Source organism: Neopelma chrysocephalum, unplaced genomic scaffold, assembly GCF_003984885.1.
Source record: "Neopelma chrysocephalum unplaced genomic scaffold, ASM398488v2 Primary Assembly neopelma1_69, whole genome shotgun sequence".
NCBI lineage: Eukaryota > Metazoa > Chordata > Aves > Passeriformes > Pipridae > Neopelma > Neopelma chrysocephalum.
The window spans coordinates 12319897-12337376 of NW_020897729.1; the positions used below are offsets into that span (position 1 = coordinate 12319897).

The 17480-nt window shown below is 40.5% G+C and overlaps 1 protein-coding gene across 5 annotated transcripts; it reads right to left on the reverse strand.

Annotated features, from left to right (window-relative positions):
• Positions 1–400: 400 nt before the first annotated feature.
• GYG1 (glycogenin 1) lies at positions 401–17251 on the reverse strand. 5 transcript variants are annotated; one of them, XM_027685465.1, is made up of 8 exons: positions 17234–17251; positions 13457–13592; positions 11397–11571; positions 10880–11042; positions 6976–7102; positions 3659–3878; positions 2951–3001; positions 401–2726 (listed from the first exon to the last, which is right to left on the reverse strand). In XM_027685465.1, exons 2-8 carry the CDS (start codon positions 13459–13461, stop codon positions 2565–2567), a joined length of 903 nt encoding a protein of 300 aa, XP_027541266.1. In that variant the 5' UTR covers positions 13462–13592; positions 17234–17251; the 3' UTR covers positions 401–2564. The 5 variants fall into 5 exon arrangements, with proteins under 5 accessions (XP_027541266.1, XP_027541261.1, XP_027541265.1 ...); XM_027685460.1 differs by lacking the exon at positions 17234–17251 and adding an exon at positions 16784–16880; XM_027685464.1 differs by lacking the exon at positions 17234–17251 and adding an exon at positions 16361–16460.
• Between the last annotated feature and the right edge of the window lie 229 nt (positions 17252–17480).

The following is a 17480-nucleotide window of genomic DNA, read 5'->3' on the forward strand; positions in this document are numbered from 1 at the left end:
GCTTTTGGAATAATTTTTAATTCCAAAGACTGAGTTAATAGTCTGTCATTCTGATTTTTTTTTTTTAGCTTGTACATAAAATAAAGATGTAAATGGAAAAAATGCTTCTGAATTCCTAACAGTTGCTCTGAGTTGTCACCATCTAAGGAACACCTTAGATTATATGCTTTAAAGGCAAATGGAGTTCCAATACTTGAGTTGCAATCTAAGCCGCCCTGTGATTTTTCTGAATAGTGATGTTTTGAGTATAGTGCTTGGATTCAGTTACTGCTTTGAGTAACTTCCGTTTAGAGCAGAAAACTGCTTGATGAATCAAGTGATACTATTGCAAGAGAAGAAAAGGGATCTCTGCTTTTCTGCAAATGCTGCCTGCAGCAGTTGTGAAGGAAATAGTGGCAGATAATGACATAAAGGTCATTTTATTGAGAATAAGCCGCATAGAATTTGGTATAGATGTCATACCTTTCGCTTTCCTGAGGCTGTGGGTAAACATTTGACCATAGTATGAGTTACAGAGGCTAGGACAGAATGATTTTTACAGGTTTTCTTTCTTTACTAGCTATATTTGTTAACCCAAAACATGCAGGTTTTCATCTGATTCAGCATCTCTCCTTATCTTATTGTAGTAACGTAACAAAACTTACATGCTAAACCAAATTTTCAAGCAGGTAGTAAGTCTCATACCTTTACACGTTCTTGGTTCTCTCCAACTAAGTTTAAAAAGAAGCAATGTGCCTATTCTCTAGTATGAATACAGACAAGAGGAGGAAAATTAAAACCTTTTAGCTGTCTTTAAAAGAGTATTTTACTATTTTCCATAGAGTATTCTGTGAGCATGCAGAACTTCAGTCTTGGTTGATATACTTTTGTCATTACAGACTGTAACTAGTAATCCTTCCTACTTTCACACAACTTCAAATTTATCTGTTTAAAAATAAAAAAACCACAGCAAAAGAAAAACCCATACAGGAAAGGGCTAGTTTCAATTGGGAGTTCAGATACTATGTACTTTTAAATAGCTACAAGTTACTTTGGTTTGGACCTCATCTTTTAGCATTTTTCCTAAATGGTGACCAACTGATCTTAGAGCAATTAAGTAGTGAAAACAATTTAAAACAGACTAACTCTCATACCCGTATTATGTCTTCTGCTTTACCAGCAAACTGTGAGAGCTTGTTGATTATTTATTTTATCTCTAGGTTAAAAGTTTAGCACCCTCACTAGATTCCAGCCAAAATCCTCCTCTATTAGAAAATAATGCAATAATATTTTCTTAGTGTTTCTGGACTAGTACAGGGTATAGCTGTCAAAGAACACTAATTTTGTTCTGTTTAGACTTTTGGCTAAAGGATAAATCTGAACCTTAGTACAGATATCGGCCAATCTCTGTCATCAGCATACTTTATTTTTACTGCTTTCCCACGTATCTTGGAGTATGGGTAACCTGAGTGTGGAAAAAAAGCCCTTTCTTTTACTCTTTGCACACATGGAAAGAGTAGTTTTCCTAATCAGGAAAGTACAGTTACTTAAGCAGTTGTGTAATCTTTCTTTGCCAAAACAGTATCACCACTGTGTGTAAGACTAAGTTCAGTGTACAGGGCTTAAGTTAAGAGATGATGTTTCTTTAGTCACTTGAAAGAAAGAGGCCCTCTTCCCAAACTCCATGCTACTAATGTGAGTAGCTTCCGCAGGTACTTCCTCCACTGCTCTATCCTATACTTAGGGCAAGCTAATAAGGGGATTGGCCCTAAACAGCTCCCTAGCAAATTACTGTGTACTCTGTAAATAATTACAGAACTAAAAGCCGGACATTTGCTAATGAGAGCCTGAGTAGCATTAGCAAAGCTTAAGGGTTATACCTCTTGAATATTTTAGTTAGCCTGCTTTGGATCTCCCTTTTTCTTAATTGCTCAAGAGTTTAGGGAAGACAGAAATGCGTGACAACTTTTTATTTTTGTATCAAGTGCAACATTGCAAGGAACAGATAAAACTCAGTTTACTAGTCCCATAGTATACAGAACTGAAAAACGCATTCTGCCATGCTGTAGGCACTGTGCGTAAGAACCTGGTCAAAATTTCAGTGCAATTGTGACTGGAAGAGCAAAGCAGTGCTATTACTGTTACAACCGTATGTATCCCAGTGTCATTAATACATTTATGGTAAAGCAGAATGGCTACCACTCCAGTGTATGAGCAATCTCATGAATTAGATTTTACATCTAAAACAGCAAGCAAAGGAATCAATGCTAATCACCTTAATGAGGTGAGGCAACAAACCCAGTTTCGAGAATATCTTGAGCCAATTGATCACAACAGAAGAAATTTTAAGCTGAAAATACCTGGTTTTATCTAGTAGGGAGAATTGGAAATTGGGCAGTAATAGGTGGCCCAAGGAATTCTGCTTCCTAGCTTTTGCTCAGTCTTCATCTGTAGCACTGCAGAGGCCTTCAGCCAAGAAGTTTTTCATCAAGCTACTAGCAAGTGTAACTGACCACCATCTATACCTTTCTAGCTGTTAGTTCTGGAACAAGTCCTTGCATCACCACTGCTTGAGACAGGCATTTCTACTGAAGGTAGGTATCAAGTTTCTTCTTGATGTTGTCAAAGGAATCCACTCCCATATAGTCAGCTTGGCCCTGTTCCCACCGTTCCTTGCGTTCTTCTGAAGATTCAGTTGGTAATACTGGTGATACTGATAAGTGGGACACTGCCTCTGTAACCTCTGCCTAAAAGGAAAGGCAGAGTAAAAATACAGAAATACTTTGCATAGCTAAAGTGAGCAACAGGCCATAGAAGAATGGGACAACAAAGTAGATGTTCTCATGCGCAGTAGCAAGCATTGCCAACGGGCAGGGATTGTGCAGCTTTCCTAGCAAAATAACAAAGCAGAGTTACAGAAGTTAGCAAGGGAAAAAATAAAAAAAAAAAATAAAGTTTAAGTTCTTCATACCTCTCTACAGAAGCCACAAGAGAAAGCCAGAGTATAGACCAAGCCCGATAGCTGCAAATAGTTTGTTAGAAAGATGCAAGATTACCAAGAGAAAGCACATCTTAAGAGATCATTAACTTTGGTATTGGAAAGGTTGAGAACTTAAACTGGCCCATGTACTAAGCTAAGACTAAGAAGTCTGCAGTCAGATGCATGCTACTAAACTCTGAATGAGAATTAGAGTTCGGATCATTCTTTGGCTTTAATAAGCATTGGGATTCATCACTGCCATTTTATGTAAGTATTGATTCTCTAGTTATCCTAGGTTTACCTAAATTTGATTCACCATGCAAGATCTGTATGTACCTATTTGCATGCTGAACTGGGGTTCTTCTGCTTGAGAACCTTATTAGCTGCAACACATTAAGAGTTAGGGCCCTTCTCTGTATATATTAAAGTTACTACAGTATAATTATCTGGTGCAAGGTTAGCTTCTTACAGTTCGTTTTAGGCAAGCATACAGCTATGTTCAAGACCACTACAGCATGCTTCTCTTCTGTAGTATTTTTTATTCCAAGCTTAAAGGAGCAAAATCAAAATACCCTGCATCCCCCAAAGTAAAACACACCCATGCTTTGAGTTGGACAGAAGGAAGGAAAATCACTGCAATGGTAAATAACCCATCATCCATACTTGGGTATGGATGTACAAGATTATTAAAGCACGTACCATGTTTACACCTGTAGTAATTTCTTTAACAATTCCATGCTGTTCTAGTAATGGTAAAACATCAGCTATGTAGGTATCCCACCACATGTTGAGGAATTCTGGGTGAACTATTTTAGGGTCGTCCATGTTGCCTTTTATGCTTTTTGTTCTGGAGTCATATGTGTAGTTCCATGGCTTTGTGCTTCCCAGGAAGTGCACCACTTTAGTACTTGCACCAAACCTGTTGGACAGAAACATTTTAGAAGCCATTTTATATATGTGTCTAGAAAATGAGTTTTGACTGGCAGACAGGTTTTTTTAACCTGCAGTTTCTGCATTTGTTCAGAAAACAGAAATAAGAATATATTTAAGAGGCTAAATGCTAAATCATCAAACTGCCAATGCCTACTGCAACTGAAAGCATTGCTATAAAACAGAAAAAATGCAAACTGAATTCTACATTACACTAGTCAGAATATAGCCAAAACCTAATGATCTGGACTATTTAAATACTTACAGCCAACTCAAGTCTTTAGAGTGGTGTCCATAGCTCAGGAGAGAGCAGTCTCAAGCAGCCGTTGCAATCGGAACTGGTTTTAAAAGTGAAAAAGATTCTACTCCAAAGTCAGCAAGCCAGAGAGTTAGGCATTACAAGCATTATGTAGAGAAGGATCAGTGCTGAATTACTCTTTCAGTTTACAGCACTGTCGAAATGGATCACTGGAAGGCCCTGCTGCAGGAAGACCATGACCCTGCAAAATAATAGCTTTGTATAACCCAGGCATTTCAAAGGACTCCTGATCTTGGTGCAGCAGGGTCCTGCTAGACAACCGTTATTTCCTAAATAACCTTAGTTTAGCCATGGGTGGGTTTGGTGGTGGGTTGGTTTTGTTTCTTTTAAAAACCATTTAAACTCAGTTTTCAATGTGGACTTCTAGCTTTGTCCCAAATGTTTAGATGAGGTGTGCCTCGTCTCAAGTAAAGAACTTAACAGTAGCAGAGACGACAATCATTTCATTCTTCTACAGTTCCAGAACCAGATTTCAGCTTGAGTCAGTTTTGTGAACAAGCAATACCAGTCTCTCGAGTAACAGTGACTGTCTTGCCTAGTTCAATTTGTATCATGTTACAATTTCTTCTCAGTGTAATATGACTGGAATGGATAATGCCGAAGCAGTTTGTCTAAGCACATGCTGGTCATCTTGACCAGGACTCGGGCGTTTATGGAGTGTTACATATGGAGACAATACAGGTGTGTTTCAAAAGCTGTGGAATATTCAAACTAAGGCAGTATGCGTTGGGGTGGGAGGGGGGTTCCACACTATTGTAAGATCCTTGACTATATTTCAATATTCACGTTCAATGTTTTGAACACAGCTGATCTTACTGCAGAATGAAGACCTATATGTGTGTGAAACAAGGCCAAGTATTTGCACTAACTGCAAGAAAAAAAGTGTCTTCAAGAGGTCAGTTACTGGGCTTTAACTTTAAATTCCATATGCCAAGATTTGGCATAAGAGGACTACGTTAGTTTTATTAGTTGTCACAGTACTAAACAACCTGAGTTTTCATCTTAGGCTGGTGCTGTTCTGAAGAGACTCATTATTGTTCAAAAATCTAGGCTATTTAAGCAGGAGAATGCCTAAGAAGTGTTACGCTACACTTGCTGCAAATGGATAAGTGTATACTCTTGATATTCTGTACACTTACAGCCAGAACAACAGTTGTCAGATGCAAAGCTTCTATGATGTTTTCAGTATCTGCTTTCTAGATACCTTCTGGATCTGCAATACTTTATTTTGACATTCAACTGTTAGGAAGTTTTATGTCCACACTGGCCTCAGCAACTAATCTGTCTTTCCCCATCTCCCAGAAAAGTCCTTCATCAATGTTTTGAAGTTAGAGAGCATTTGTCATGAATTGGCATTTTCCTTTGGAAAAAGGATTACTGAGGCTGCTGTGAAATCTAGTCTCGCTGTACAAAGCTGCAAAAAACTTAGCTATTGATGTCAGTAGGTTTAAATTTCAGTATATTCCAACTGCTGATTATCAAGAGTGTAGCTGCTGATCTAACCAAGGGAAATTATTCCACCTATTGAACGGGGAATTTTACTTGCAAGGGCTGCACTTCCAGCATTCTACTTTTGACGGTCTGATGAGTTCTGTTAGGCAACTGATTCAATTAGTTAAACAGAATTTTTGTCAGGACCCCCCAGATCCAAGTAGCATTTTGTGGCAACAAAGTAATTTGTATAATTAAGGTCATGTGATTAACAAGCCAGCCATGGAAAGAGGACGTACTTTACAATAGATGTAAGCTTATCAAATGCTATCCAGCTACTTAGTCATTCTGAGGCTTGCATATATTTCTTTAAATAAGTGTTCCACTTTTAGCATGACAAGATTCCAGATGGTATTCTGATCACAAGACATAGTTTGATCTTGAGCCAGCAACAGTCCTGCTTATGCTAGCCGCTGCTTTAGACACTAGTAAACTGATGTCATTCAGAGATCAGATTGTTTTTATGCAATTGGTACTTTCCGTCCCCCTTGCCCCCAGCTTCTGCAGCTCTTAATAGATAAAGAGTTTCTGTGTAACATTTCAGCTTCCCTTGCTTCCCCCCCTCTTCCTCCTGTGTTATTATAACACTTTGACCCTGCCTCTGACATACAGTTTATGAACATGCCAAATGGAATACTGCTAGCTAGGGAGGATACATTTTTCCTCACAGAGGAAACATGTGATGGTATGTGGCTGGCTGTAGACTTTGTTCCATAGTGCTGTTACTTAAAAAACTGACAGAGGTCTAGAAAGACTGGTGGGAGAGAATTCTAGTTTTATACAAGTCTTTGCTCACCACATTTATTTGAATGGTATAGGCTGATTAGATGAACTTTAACTACTGGTTATTAAATACCCTAAGTAACTTGAGTGAGAAAAGGGCAAGTTACCTAAGTGGGAATGATACCAGCTCAAGTTGATTCAAGAGTCTACTGCCATTGGTTAGAACTGTACTAGACTGTATCCCATACTGGAGGAGTGGTTCTTCCTTTTGCAAGTGACCTGTCAAATGTACTTACTCTAAATCTTGGTGTTACTACCAGGGATGAGTGGTTTAAGCTGCAGATACAGCTCTCTCTGCATTTATCTTGAGATGACTCATTTGACTTACATTAATTCAAGTTGTTGTTTTTTGAGAGAAGAAACTACTATATATTCAGTGACAATGACAGTCTCCTTCTAGACAACTTGTGTAAGCTCACATCATGCCTGTTCATTCTGTTACAAGAAATCAGTTTATGTAAGCTCTAAAATCTTCTAAAAAATTTGAACTTACGCTTTAAATGCTGGAAGGTAGGAATATACAGAAGTGCTGCTCAAATTATAAATAAATGGTAGATGTTTGCTCATGTCTGTTGTTGCCCAGCTGCTGAAGAAGGTGTTTAATAACCCCTGATCTGCACCTAAAAGAGAAAGCATTAATAGGCTACAAGCATCAGATAGCTATTTGAGGATCTTTTTCAGTCACTTCAGTAAGTAAGAGTTGGTAATGCAGTTGCCATGTCCAGTAGAAGTTTGGCACAGAGCACTAAATTTCTATTTGTGAACAACCCTGTAAACCTTGCAGCCTTTGAAAATCCAAAAAATGTAGAGAATGAAATAGATAGCCTGTGTGGGGTTACTTTTGCTAAAAGATAGCAAGCTGCTCACAAACTCTGCCATTCAGTTTCTTTTACAGCTGAAGTTCAAGCTGTATAAGGCAGAAAAAATAAAATAGACCAGGACAACTGAGTACTGTTCAGCTTCGGGAAAGCTGTAGCTCAGAAGATCAAGTGGCAATAATTAGTTTTATTACTTATGCTTACAGGTGCATAACCAACATCTCACTGCCAGAGTTAGGGTATCAGTGGCCTGTTAGACCTGCAGTCCCAGATGCATCTACCTCCACAGCAATCTGATAAAAAAAGGCACGTTTAGTCTTGGTGACAACTCTAGTACAACTTCATCAAATCCCATAACAGACAAGAGGTGTTCCTAGTTCTGTACTAAAAAGCTGCTGACTAACTGCTAAGTGAGGATAATAATCTGTGTTGGGAGGGGCTACCTAAGTTTGCAAGTAGAGGTTGTAATGAGGTTAAGTCAGTCGAAAGTTGTTTGGTATCACAGTAGTAGAATAACTAAAAAAAAACAAAAAGAAAATAAAATAAAGCTTACGGGCCACAGCAGAATAGTTTATAAGCAGCTATGAGAAGTAAAACCCTATTTATTTATACCATTAATTCTTTATTGGAATGAATATAATTAGTTTTTAAGTGGTAATAATTCTCCTTATCAAGGAGATTGAAAGGAGTCCCTCAACTTTCATTTGCTGTATTCCTTTCACCTGTAACTGCATTCACAAGAAGCATTACTAAAGAGTACACAAACAGATAGCTTAGTTAGTAGAGAAAAAGTTTTATTTTAATCTTTAATTTTCTCAAGCACTCAGTCTTTGCTGACTCAGAAAAGGGTTTTTATTTGCCTGTGATTATAGAGTTAGGGCAGTATTAAGGTTTACGCCATCAGTGCTACTTGAGCAGAATTTGCTTTTTGCAACTGAAGTATCTAGACGCTGGGCATAAACTTAGATGTACAGACAGTACACTGACAAATATAAATTCCAAGTATCCAGTTACAGCTGTCAGCATACATGCAGATTGCAGAGTGAGAAACTGCCAGAGGACTCAGTGCAGTAATTTCAAATCTCTGACTTGCCTCTCAACCCCTAATGGAAGGAAATCACTTTTGAAAGAAGTTGTGTCCATCACAAGAGAACTGAAGGGGCAACAGCAGTGTATTTAACTTACACTCTACAGGACTTCCTCTCACTCAGATTGTTTTACATACTCATATATTTTTTTCAGATTGCATGCATTTGTGCTAAAGCAGACAATGAAAGCAGCATTTAGCTGTCCTAGTCCAGACTTCAACAGTAGTTGTGTTATATAAACTGGATCTTAGACATAAGGTGAAAGAATCAGGCAGTACTTGTATTAACTACATATTTACAGATACAATACAGCAAGACTGTAAAAGCAAATACTTTGGATCCCAGGCTAAAGAGCCAGAGGATTGTCAAAGCAATAGCAACATTCTTAAAGTATCAGTACTACCAGATTTCTTTTAAAACCAAATTTTTCTTTCCCTTCCACTGCTTTTAGATGGTATCTAGAGTTATTGCATGACATTGCTTTGTATCTAGAAAGGTGAAGTTCAAGTAGACAAAGTGGTTGTCTACTTAAGTAGCTATGATTCGGCCATTTCTGGACAACAGCATTACATAGAAGGCTCCTGTCTGCTGTTATAAATATGAAATACTCTGGAAAGTCTTGCATTCCCTACTTATTACTACTGCAGATGAGGCACTTGCAGCTTGACTTCAACTACACATAGCTTGGTAGCTTGTTAAGTTTCTATCCCTATGTCCTATTAAAAGCAGTGACCCTTCACAGGTTTTTCTCTTGTTAAAAGTTTCCTAGAACCTTTTATTACTGTCTAGGTCAATTTAAGTTTCAATCCCCTTTCTCCCCCACCAAGTTCCTGAGCTCAGCAGTAGCTTATACAGATGGCCTAAGTCTCCATGGTCTCATTACTCAGATCAGTGCTATCATTTAATAAAAACTAAGTAAATTTTAAAGCTGAAATACCAAATTTCTAGAATGTAATTTGTATCTAAACCATTAACCCACTACTTCTGCTGTTAAGTGCTGCAACAATTATTTTGCATTGAGAACACTGAAGCAGTTTCACCATTGTGTGGCTTTCAAGTCAGAGAGTATATTGTGGAAGCAGTTCTTTTGAAGGACAGGGGCCTTCAAACTAGAAGATGGGGTCTGCTAGCAGTCAAGCACAGAGCTTGGAGAAGACAACCACCAAGTCTCAGATGGTCTGGAGCTACTCAGCAGTAAGTTTGCACAAAGATGTGTGTTTGTTTGGGGTTTTTTTTTGGTTGCCTGGCTTTTGGATGTGTTGGGGTTTTTTTGGGGGGGGGAAGAGGAGGTCTTTTTGTAGGTTTTTTTTGTTGGTAGTTTTTTGTGTTATTTTGTTTTGCATTTTTTGATTTATTTTGGTTTGGTTTTAATGTAACAATTCAGAACTATGCTATAGATTTTGCCACAGCTGGTGATCAATTTGCACCCAAAATCTGAGAGTGCTCACAAAGCTACCAACTGCTGCCTTGTCAGTAGCAAGGTACAGACCCTTCACTACATGGCAATACTCATTTCCACTAGAGTCTATTCCTATGGTAGCATTAAGCATCCAGCTGTGACTAATGTTCTTTAGAAAACCACATACAGGAGTCCACACAGTAACAGGGATTATTCTGCAGACTAGAAGTGACTAGTGAATTTTTACTTTTTGAAAAGTACTGAAAGGTAAGTCAACAGGCTGGCTAATTACCTTCTATCCAAGAGCTCCATTTTATGGTCTTGTTTATGTAGTTTTCTGTAGCTTTTTAAGTTAGACTTTGTTTTATACCACAGTAGTTATAGTGACAGGAGACAGCGATACTCAGAAGCCTTTAACTATAGCAGTCTCCAAGCAACATGTGCTTTTACTGCAATGGTAATAGATTTAGTACACTTACAGAACAGCAGAACTTGGCTTCTCAAGCTTAAATCTGGTACAGTGGCTGATCTCAAGTGACCTATAGTGGGAAGCAGCCAAGGCTATATGCACTTGATATTGGGAAAGAGACAGCCACCACCCTATAATGACAGGAAGCCATCACATAGCATATGAAGAGATAGTTGTATCTTCAAATGTTTGATTCTCTGAAGCTGTGCTCAAGTTGACCAGTGCTATTTTTTCTGTATCAACTTGAGTTGGCATAGAACATTCAAGCCTTGAGCGTTAGGAATGCATGAAGCATAGTACTGCAGTTTCATTTGCTAGTGCATGCACTGTGCTTGCTACATCTTAAGATTTCTTGTTATATGATTCTACACTGTTAATGCTTACAGCTGCTAGTCTGGATGCCAAACTCAGGGTTTTTATTTCATGAAGTCTGAAAAAAATAGTTTCACTACATATTGTAATGATAGCCTCTATTTCTGAGAAGGATACAATTTTTGTGTAGTTACACTGAATTGAGAATTCTGTCATACAGAGTCCTCATGACATGTATGTAGTTACTGAGCCATCCCAACTACTGTTACCGTTTTGGTCTAACTTATATTGAAATACAAATTAATACATACCATCAAAGCTGCCTTTCTCTGTGGCCAACTGTAACAGCTGATTGTATGTTTCAATGGAAGGTCGGTAAACAAAAACTCCTGAATTAAAACAGTCAGGCCAGCCTGGATCTGGTGCTGCAGACAGCTCCTCTCTCTCAAAAAGCTCATCGATATTTGACAAAACCTAGTTGTAAAGGGGTAAAAAAAAAAAAAAAAAGCGTTTTTAGGTTGGGAATCGTGGTATCGTGTTTTCATGGATTATGACATCAACTTTAAGACATGAAAGAAAGTTCTCATATCAATGCTCTTGTCCTGTGGAAGACAATACTTTTTGGAAATAGTCCCCACAGACTTCATTACAATTAATTTAGATTAAAAGGCACACACATTCTTACAGTTACTAGTCCAACTAGTAAAAGGCTTCTATTACCCCTACTCTTAAAAACAAACAACAAACCAACATAAACAATCCACAGAAAAAAATCCAACAACCCCCAAAGAAGGTCATTAAGAGGTACCAGAAGATACAGCTACTTACCATTGTGTCTGCATCCATGAAAACACACTTTGTAAACTGTGTCAGTTCCCAGCAGTGAAGCTTTGTTAGTGTGACACCTAACTCAGGTCTTTTCATTAATGCCAAGTGTGCTGAGTCCCCACTATCCAAGACGTTTACCAATATGACTTCATCAAAGACTTTTTCCAGCACTCTCCTGGGGAAGAGTCAAGATTTAGTTCTATTGTTACTCCAGCACCAGACCACATGAAAGATTCCATAAAGAGAAGTGGTATAACAGGGAACCTGGCAGCATTTATTTCATCAGTAAGAGTTGACTGCATATGTTGGAATGCAGAAGTTCCCCTGTCTGCCTCAGAGTTTCTTGGAATGGGCACATTTTGGGGAAGAAAGAAGTTTGGGGTTTTTTTTCTTCCACAAACAGGGCATTGCTACCAAGTCCAGTAAGTCATGGTTATGTTGTGCAAACTTTCCACAAAGCTTTTTTTCATCCAGTCTCTGATTTTTGGCAACTTAACAGTCTACTTTGAGCAGGCATTTAAGAAATGGGAAGCTGTTGGAGTAGCTTGAGCAGGACAGTAGCTGAATCCTAAACACCTGAAACAGAAGTTTCTGCAATAGTTAAAACAACATTCTTCTGGATTTGTGACATCTGACTTGACCCAGTTGCTGAAACTTTCTTTATCCCAAAAAGCTTTTTCAAAACTTAGTCATGGGTGTGGCTACAGAAATGTTTTGAACCAGTATCATGTTCACTAAAGAGTGACAAACTTTCAGGCAGTGTAGTGGCAGATATCCAACCTTTGCTTTACCATCAATAAAGCATTACTATTAGTTCAAGCGAGATTAAGGCGTTCATGCTGCTTAAAATAGGAAGCATCTGTAAAGTGTTGGTATTCTACAGTGTATCTTGAATGCTCAGCAATTACCAGTGCAATTTGAGCCACAGAGCTTGTAAATGAGTTTTGGAACTCTGTCTTGCAAGGCTGTCTTTATACTGACAGTTTCGTGTGGACAGTTGCTTCTGAACTGAAGGCATACCTTGTTAGTGAGGACAGGGTGAGAAATGCAAGTTCTAGTTACACCATTAGGTAGGTATGTATCAGTCTAAAGGCATAGTACTAGCTGGCTTGCACTAGCACAGAAGCACATTTAGGACTGATTCATCTTAAAAGAGCACACTCGCCTAATAGGCTGGCATGGATGTTCCTCTGTGTAACATCTTAATGTTGATATGGCCGTTAAGTTGCCAGGAGACTGCAGGGAGAGTTAGACCTTTTTTTTTTTTATTGAGCCACCTCTCTACTGTCTCTAAATATTGAGAAGTCTTTTCAGAAGAACTTTCCCATGTAGAGAATCTTGACCTATCATCTGTAGTTTTACAAACAGTACAAATTAACTGGTTTGGGGTTTTTTTCCTTCCTTTTACATGTGGAAAGAGAACCCAGTCCCCTCCATATTGAGATTATTCCAGAGAGGTTCTAGGAAGCAGTTGCCTGTTAATTTCACTTGTTGTACTGTGGTGACCTTGTTAGATGCCTCTTTGAGCTACTGATTTGATGTACTTATTGATAATTTAGTTCTGCTTGTTTTCTTCTCTCGTGATAAAATTTGATTTGAAGTATCTGCTAGATTTCAAGAGAGCTCGTGTTATATTATCTCAATCAGGAATACTTCTGCAAAATAAATACCATCCCTCTACTCCCCGCTCCACAGCAAACAGACAACACTAATGAACACACAGGCAATATCATATTGTTGGACAATTTTAAGTAGGACGATGAAATAGCAAAGATCCAGCTGAAATATCAGTATCAAGTCACAGTTTAGTAACTATGGACTATTTGTCTAACTCATCATAGGGAAGAAAGAAAAAACAAAACCCCACTAGAACATAATAAACAATTTCACGTTTGAAGAATGTAGAGAATTCCAGATAATATAGATAAGTTGAATTCCGCTAAACTTAGCTGTTTAGCTTCCAGAGTTTTGAAAGGTTACTATTAAGGAGTTTAACTTCCATTTCTCAACCTGCACATCAGCAGGAACTGTAGCAGTTTGAAGTATGTAAGTGACCTTACCTCATAAGATCTGAGACCTGAGGAGTTATGAGCGCAGTCAGCTTCCTTGTTGTTCTGTACTGTTGCAAGGATGAACCAAGTACCAGTGCTCCTTTCACATAGGAGTCATTTGTGGCTAGAGTCACAAAAGACTGGTCTGGAAGAAATGAACTTGGTCAAGTTAGTGCGATCCACTACTTTATTCTGAGACGGGTATACTAGAAACCTACTACTGTTAGGTAATCACACTGTGACAACTAAGATGTGTCTTTTAACTCTGTATATAGGGCCTACCTACATGGCTGAATGAAGTAGATTATACTTGCATAACTATACTTGCTATTAGTAATTTGACACATGGCAAAATGCAGTAAAAAACCCGACAAAATCAAGACCGTTGCAAGAGAAAACCAGTTCAAATTTGCCCCATGTTAAATAAGTCATGCCAAATGTAGAGACAATCCAAAAAGTCTAAAGAGCTTTACTTTGGCCATTAATATGCTATTTTAACCTAAAAGCACTTGGATTCTGTGGGCTTGCATTTGGCCTGAAGTTAGAAGGGTGTTGTAGAGTTACTGTGGGTCCAGCTCTCAGCCCTGAAGCTACGGCAGTGTAAAACTTGCATTTCATTTTCAAATGAAAGTAAGCATTGAATTAGATCTTGGACAACAGTTTTAAGTTTTGCTAGCTCAGGATTTTGCAGATGAGTTGTTCTGCAACCCACGGTTGCAGCTCTATCACAAGAATGCAAGATTTAAATGGGGAGTAACTAGTAATACAAAAAGCAATTTAAAATTTGCAGCAACAGTTTTTACTCTTCAAGCAAAAAAGAGGTAAGTTTGGATTGTTAATATAATCTGCTCCAACTGTATCACAGAAATAGATGAAGATGTATTGTTTTGCCATATAGTGCTTATTGAGGCCATATAATACAAGCTTTGCATTCTTTCAATTGTCATGTTGTTTTAAACTGCCAGGGTGGGACTGACAAAAGCAAACAAGTAACTTACAAAAGTTCTTCAGTTCACTGTTAACTGTTGTCATGTAGACCTCCTTTCCAAGCTACAGCTCTTTATAAAGTATGCTCTTTTCTACCAATCCATTTTCAACACTATCAACAAAATAGTTTCTTCCTAAGAATTTCAAGGATAGATTTTGAGATTCAAGTTTATTTTAGCAACTGTGATTTCTTTTCTTTACAGAATTTGTTAACTAGGTTAGATCAGAGTGAGGGTTCTGGGCACTTAAAGGCTTACTATCAAGCCTAGTAGTAAGATTAAAATACTGACTTCTTTGGGAGAGATTGTTTGGCACAACTCCTAAGTTCATAAGGCAGTCATCATTAATATCTTTTAAATTTAATTGCACCTTAACCGTTGACGACAGAAAGTCATGTACAATAACTGTCTATAAGCTCTGCAAACCTGGTTTGCAAGATCTACAGACCAGCTACAAAACCTTCTATTTTGCTTAGCAGCAAAACCAACTAGTCCCAAGGGATTTAGATTATAGTGGTCAATCACAAAGATCAAAAAAGCTTCTATAATGCCAGGAATAAAGATATTTTGTTTCAATTCACTTTTAGCTACCTATTTGTACCAGTTCATATTCAGCAAGTCTACAGAACAACTTTATGTTTCCTTGAAATGGCAAGTATGTAACATTTTAAGTGGTGCCTCCAACTAGGACAGGGTTTTTCACTAGTTAATTTGTATGTTACTACTCAATACGTAGAAGTCAGCCACTCTATGCTCTCAGACTGCTCACTAAAAATCCAGTGTAGACAAAGTGGGATTGTGCCCAACATTCATCTGAATGTTGCCTTTTTTTTTTTTTCAGCAGTGTAAGACTAATTCTTAAAGTGACCTTGTCATTGAAAGACTAGTCTTTTTTCATTGATCTGTTAGCAGGTATATTTCTACCATGTCTTCTCATTTTATTGAAACTGAATATTCATACACAGAGGTCTGTCTTAGAGAAATAAAGCCCATTTAATGATGGAGTAAAGGCTAAGAAGCCCCCTATTACATCCAACTCCAGTAGGAGACTGTAAAACTGCTTGACAGGAGGGGAATATTGCCAACTTGTAGACCATCCAAGTCAGCCCAGCTTTCCAAAGCTTTGAATTAACTGTTCTATTTCAGATCTTCTCTACACTCATAAGTACATGAGTCCATGCTACAAACCAGGCAAGACCAGTTCCTGATAATTATGGAAGTTACATCTGCAAGAGACTAGTCCATTCTACATAAACCACAGGTACTTCAGCTGTTCCTATCTCCGCTCTCAATTCTCTGTAAACATTTTCTCCACAGTATCTTACGTTCACACAGCAGCCACTGTTGCGCCTGATACCTAATGACCTGTTTAGTAACAATATGTCTGCAAAAACAGAGAATGAGATACAGTTGCACAGCTTCATAACTCACTTATCCAGACAAAACCATGATACTTCACAGACACCTTCAGCTGCCCAGTTCAGAGGCTAGAATATCCCTTTGTAATTTGCGCCAGCCCTTACAAAGCCAAGAGCATCCTGGAAGTCTGAGCTAGGAGCAAGCTTTCATTTGACGGCGTGCAGGAAGTGACTGGAGTGCTTGCCCCAGATCTTTTCAAAACTTCCCCGGAAGCTTTTTCGTAAGCATAGCCAGAGTTTACAGGTGCTTGCCTTTCCCCCGTTCTTTGAGTTAGGTACTCGTACATCTGATTTTTTTTTTGATTACAGGATTCCTAGAGAGACAAGAGCATCCAATCAAGACATGCACCGGGAGGCAGACTTCCTGCAGGCTTCCAGATCTGAAAATGAAACGTACTCCGCTGACAGCTTCAGGTACGGAAAGAATCGGGGGAAAAAAACGGAAGAAAGAAGCCAGAGGGACTTAAAGGGGCGTTAAAGAACTACTCATTTTAAAGTATCAAAATCACCAAAGTCGCACGCTCTCTATGGCGTTTCAGGAGAGAACTGGGTTTTCCCCTGTGAGTCGCTGCGGCCCTACAGTGGCCCCTCTCGCCCGTCCTGCTCCCCGCCACGCCAGCTACATCCCTCCCCGTCCGGGGCCGGAGCCCGGGGCCGGGCAACGAGGCAGGCGCGGCGCAAGCCTGCACCGCGCCCGTCCCCTCAGCCCGCACGGCGGTGCCCGGCGGGGCGGCTCCGACCTCCCCGCGGGCAGCCGCTGCCCCCACCGGCCGCAGCCGCAGCCCGCCCCCGGAGCCCGCTCGCCAACGGGACGGCCGCCTAAAAATAGGCGCGGCCGCCCCGCTCCCGCTCCGCTCCCGCGGCCGGGCGGGCGCGGCAGCTGCGCTCCCGCGGCCCTCGCGAGCGGCGGCGCGTGCCGGGCGCGCACTGACCTGCCATGGTGCCCGTGCGCGGGTCGGCTGCGGGAGAGGCGGCGGCCGCGCTCAGGGCCGCGCTGAGGCCGCCCCTTATATAGGGGCGGGGCCACGAGCGGCGCGTCCGTGGCCGCGGGCGGAGGCCCCGCCCCGAGGAATCCCCGCGGCGCCGCGGGCGGGGCCCCCGCCATGGCCTTCTGTGGCGGCGGCACGTCACCCCCCTCCTCCGGCCGGGACGGGACCGCGACCGCGACAGCTCCGGGAGGCCTCAAACCCCCGCCTACCTCGGGTGCCTCTCGGATAAAGCGGAGCTTGAAAACACTCCACTGCGCGAATAGAGGGTAGGACTGTGTCAGGGAGCTGTGGCTCTGGCTGGCAGCGGCGGTGGCAAGGAGACCGTCGCTCCCGTGGCCGCTAAGCCCTGCGGGAAGAAGAACTAAAACCAAGCCTGGCCCCAAAGCCACTCACAGCTGCGAGGAGCGGTTTACAGCGTCCGCACGTGTCAGACATCCCCAGTCCTCCAGCCACATTAGGGCCCTGTGGCTGCTGCTGGCAGCCTGTGCCAGTGCTTGGTCACCCTCACAGTGACAGTGTTTCCTGATGTTTGGAGGGAACCTCCTGTGTGTCGGTTGGTGCCCATGGCCTCTGGCCCTGTTCCTGGGCACTGCTGGGAAGAGCCTGGCTCTGTCCTCTTGGCATCTTCCCTGCAGGTGTT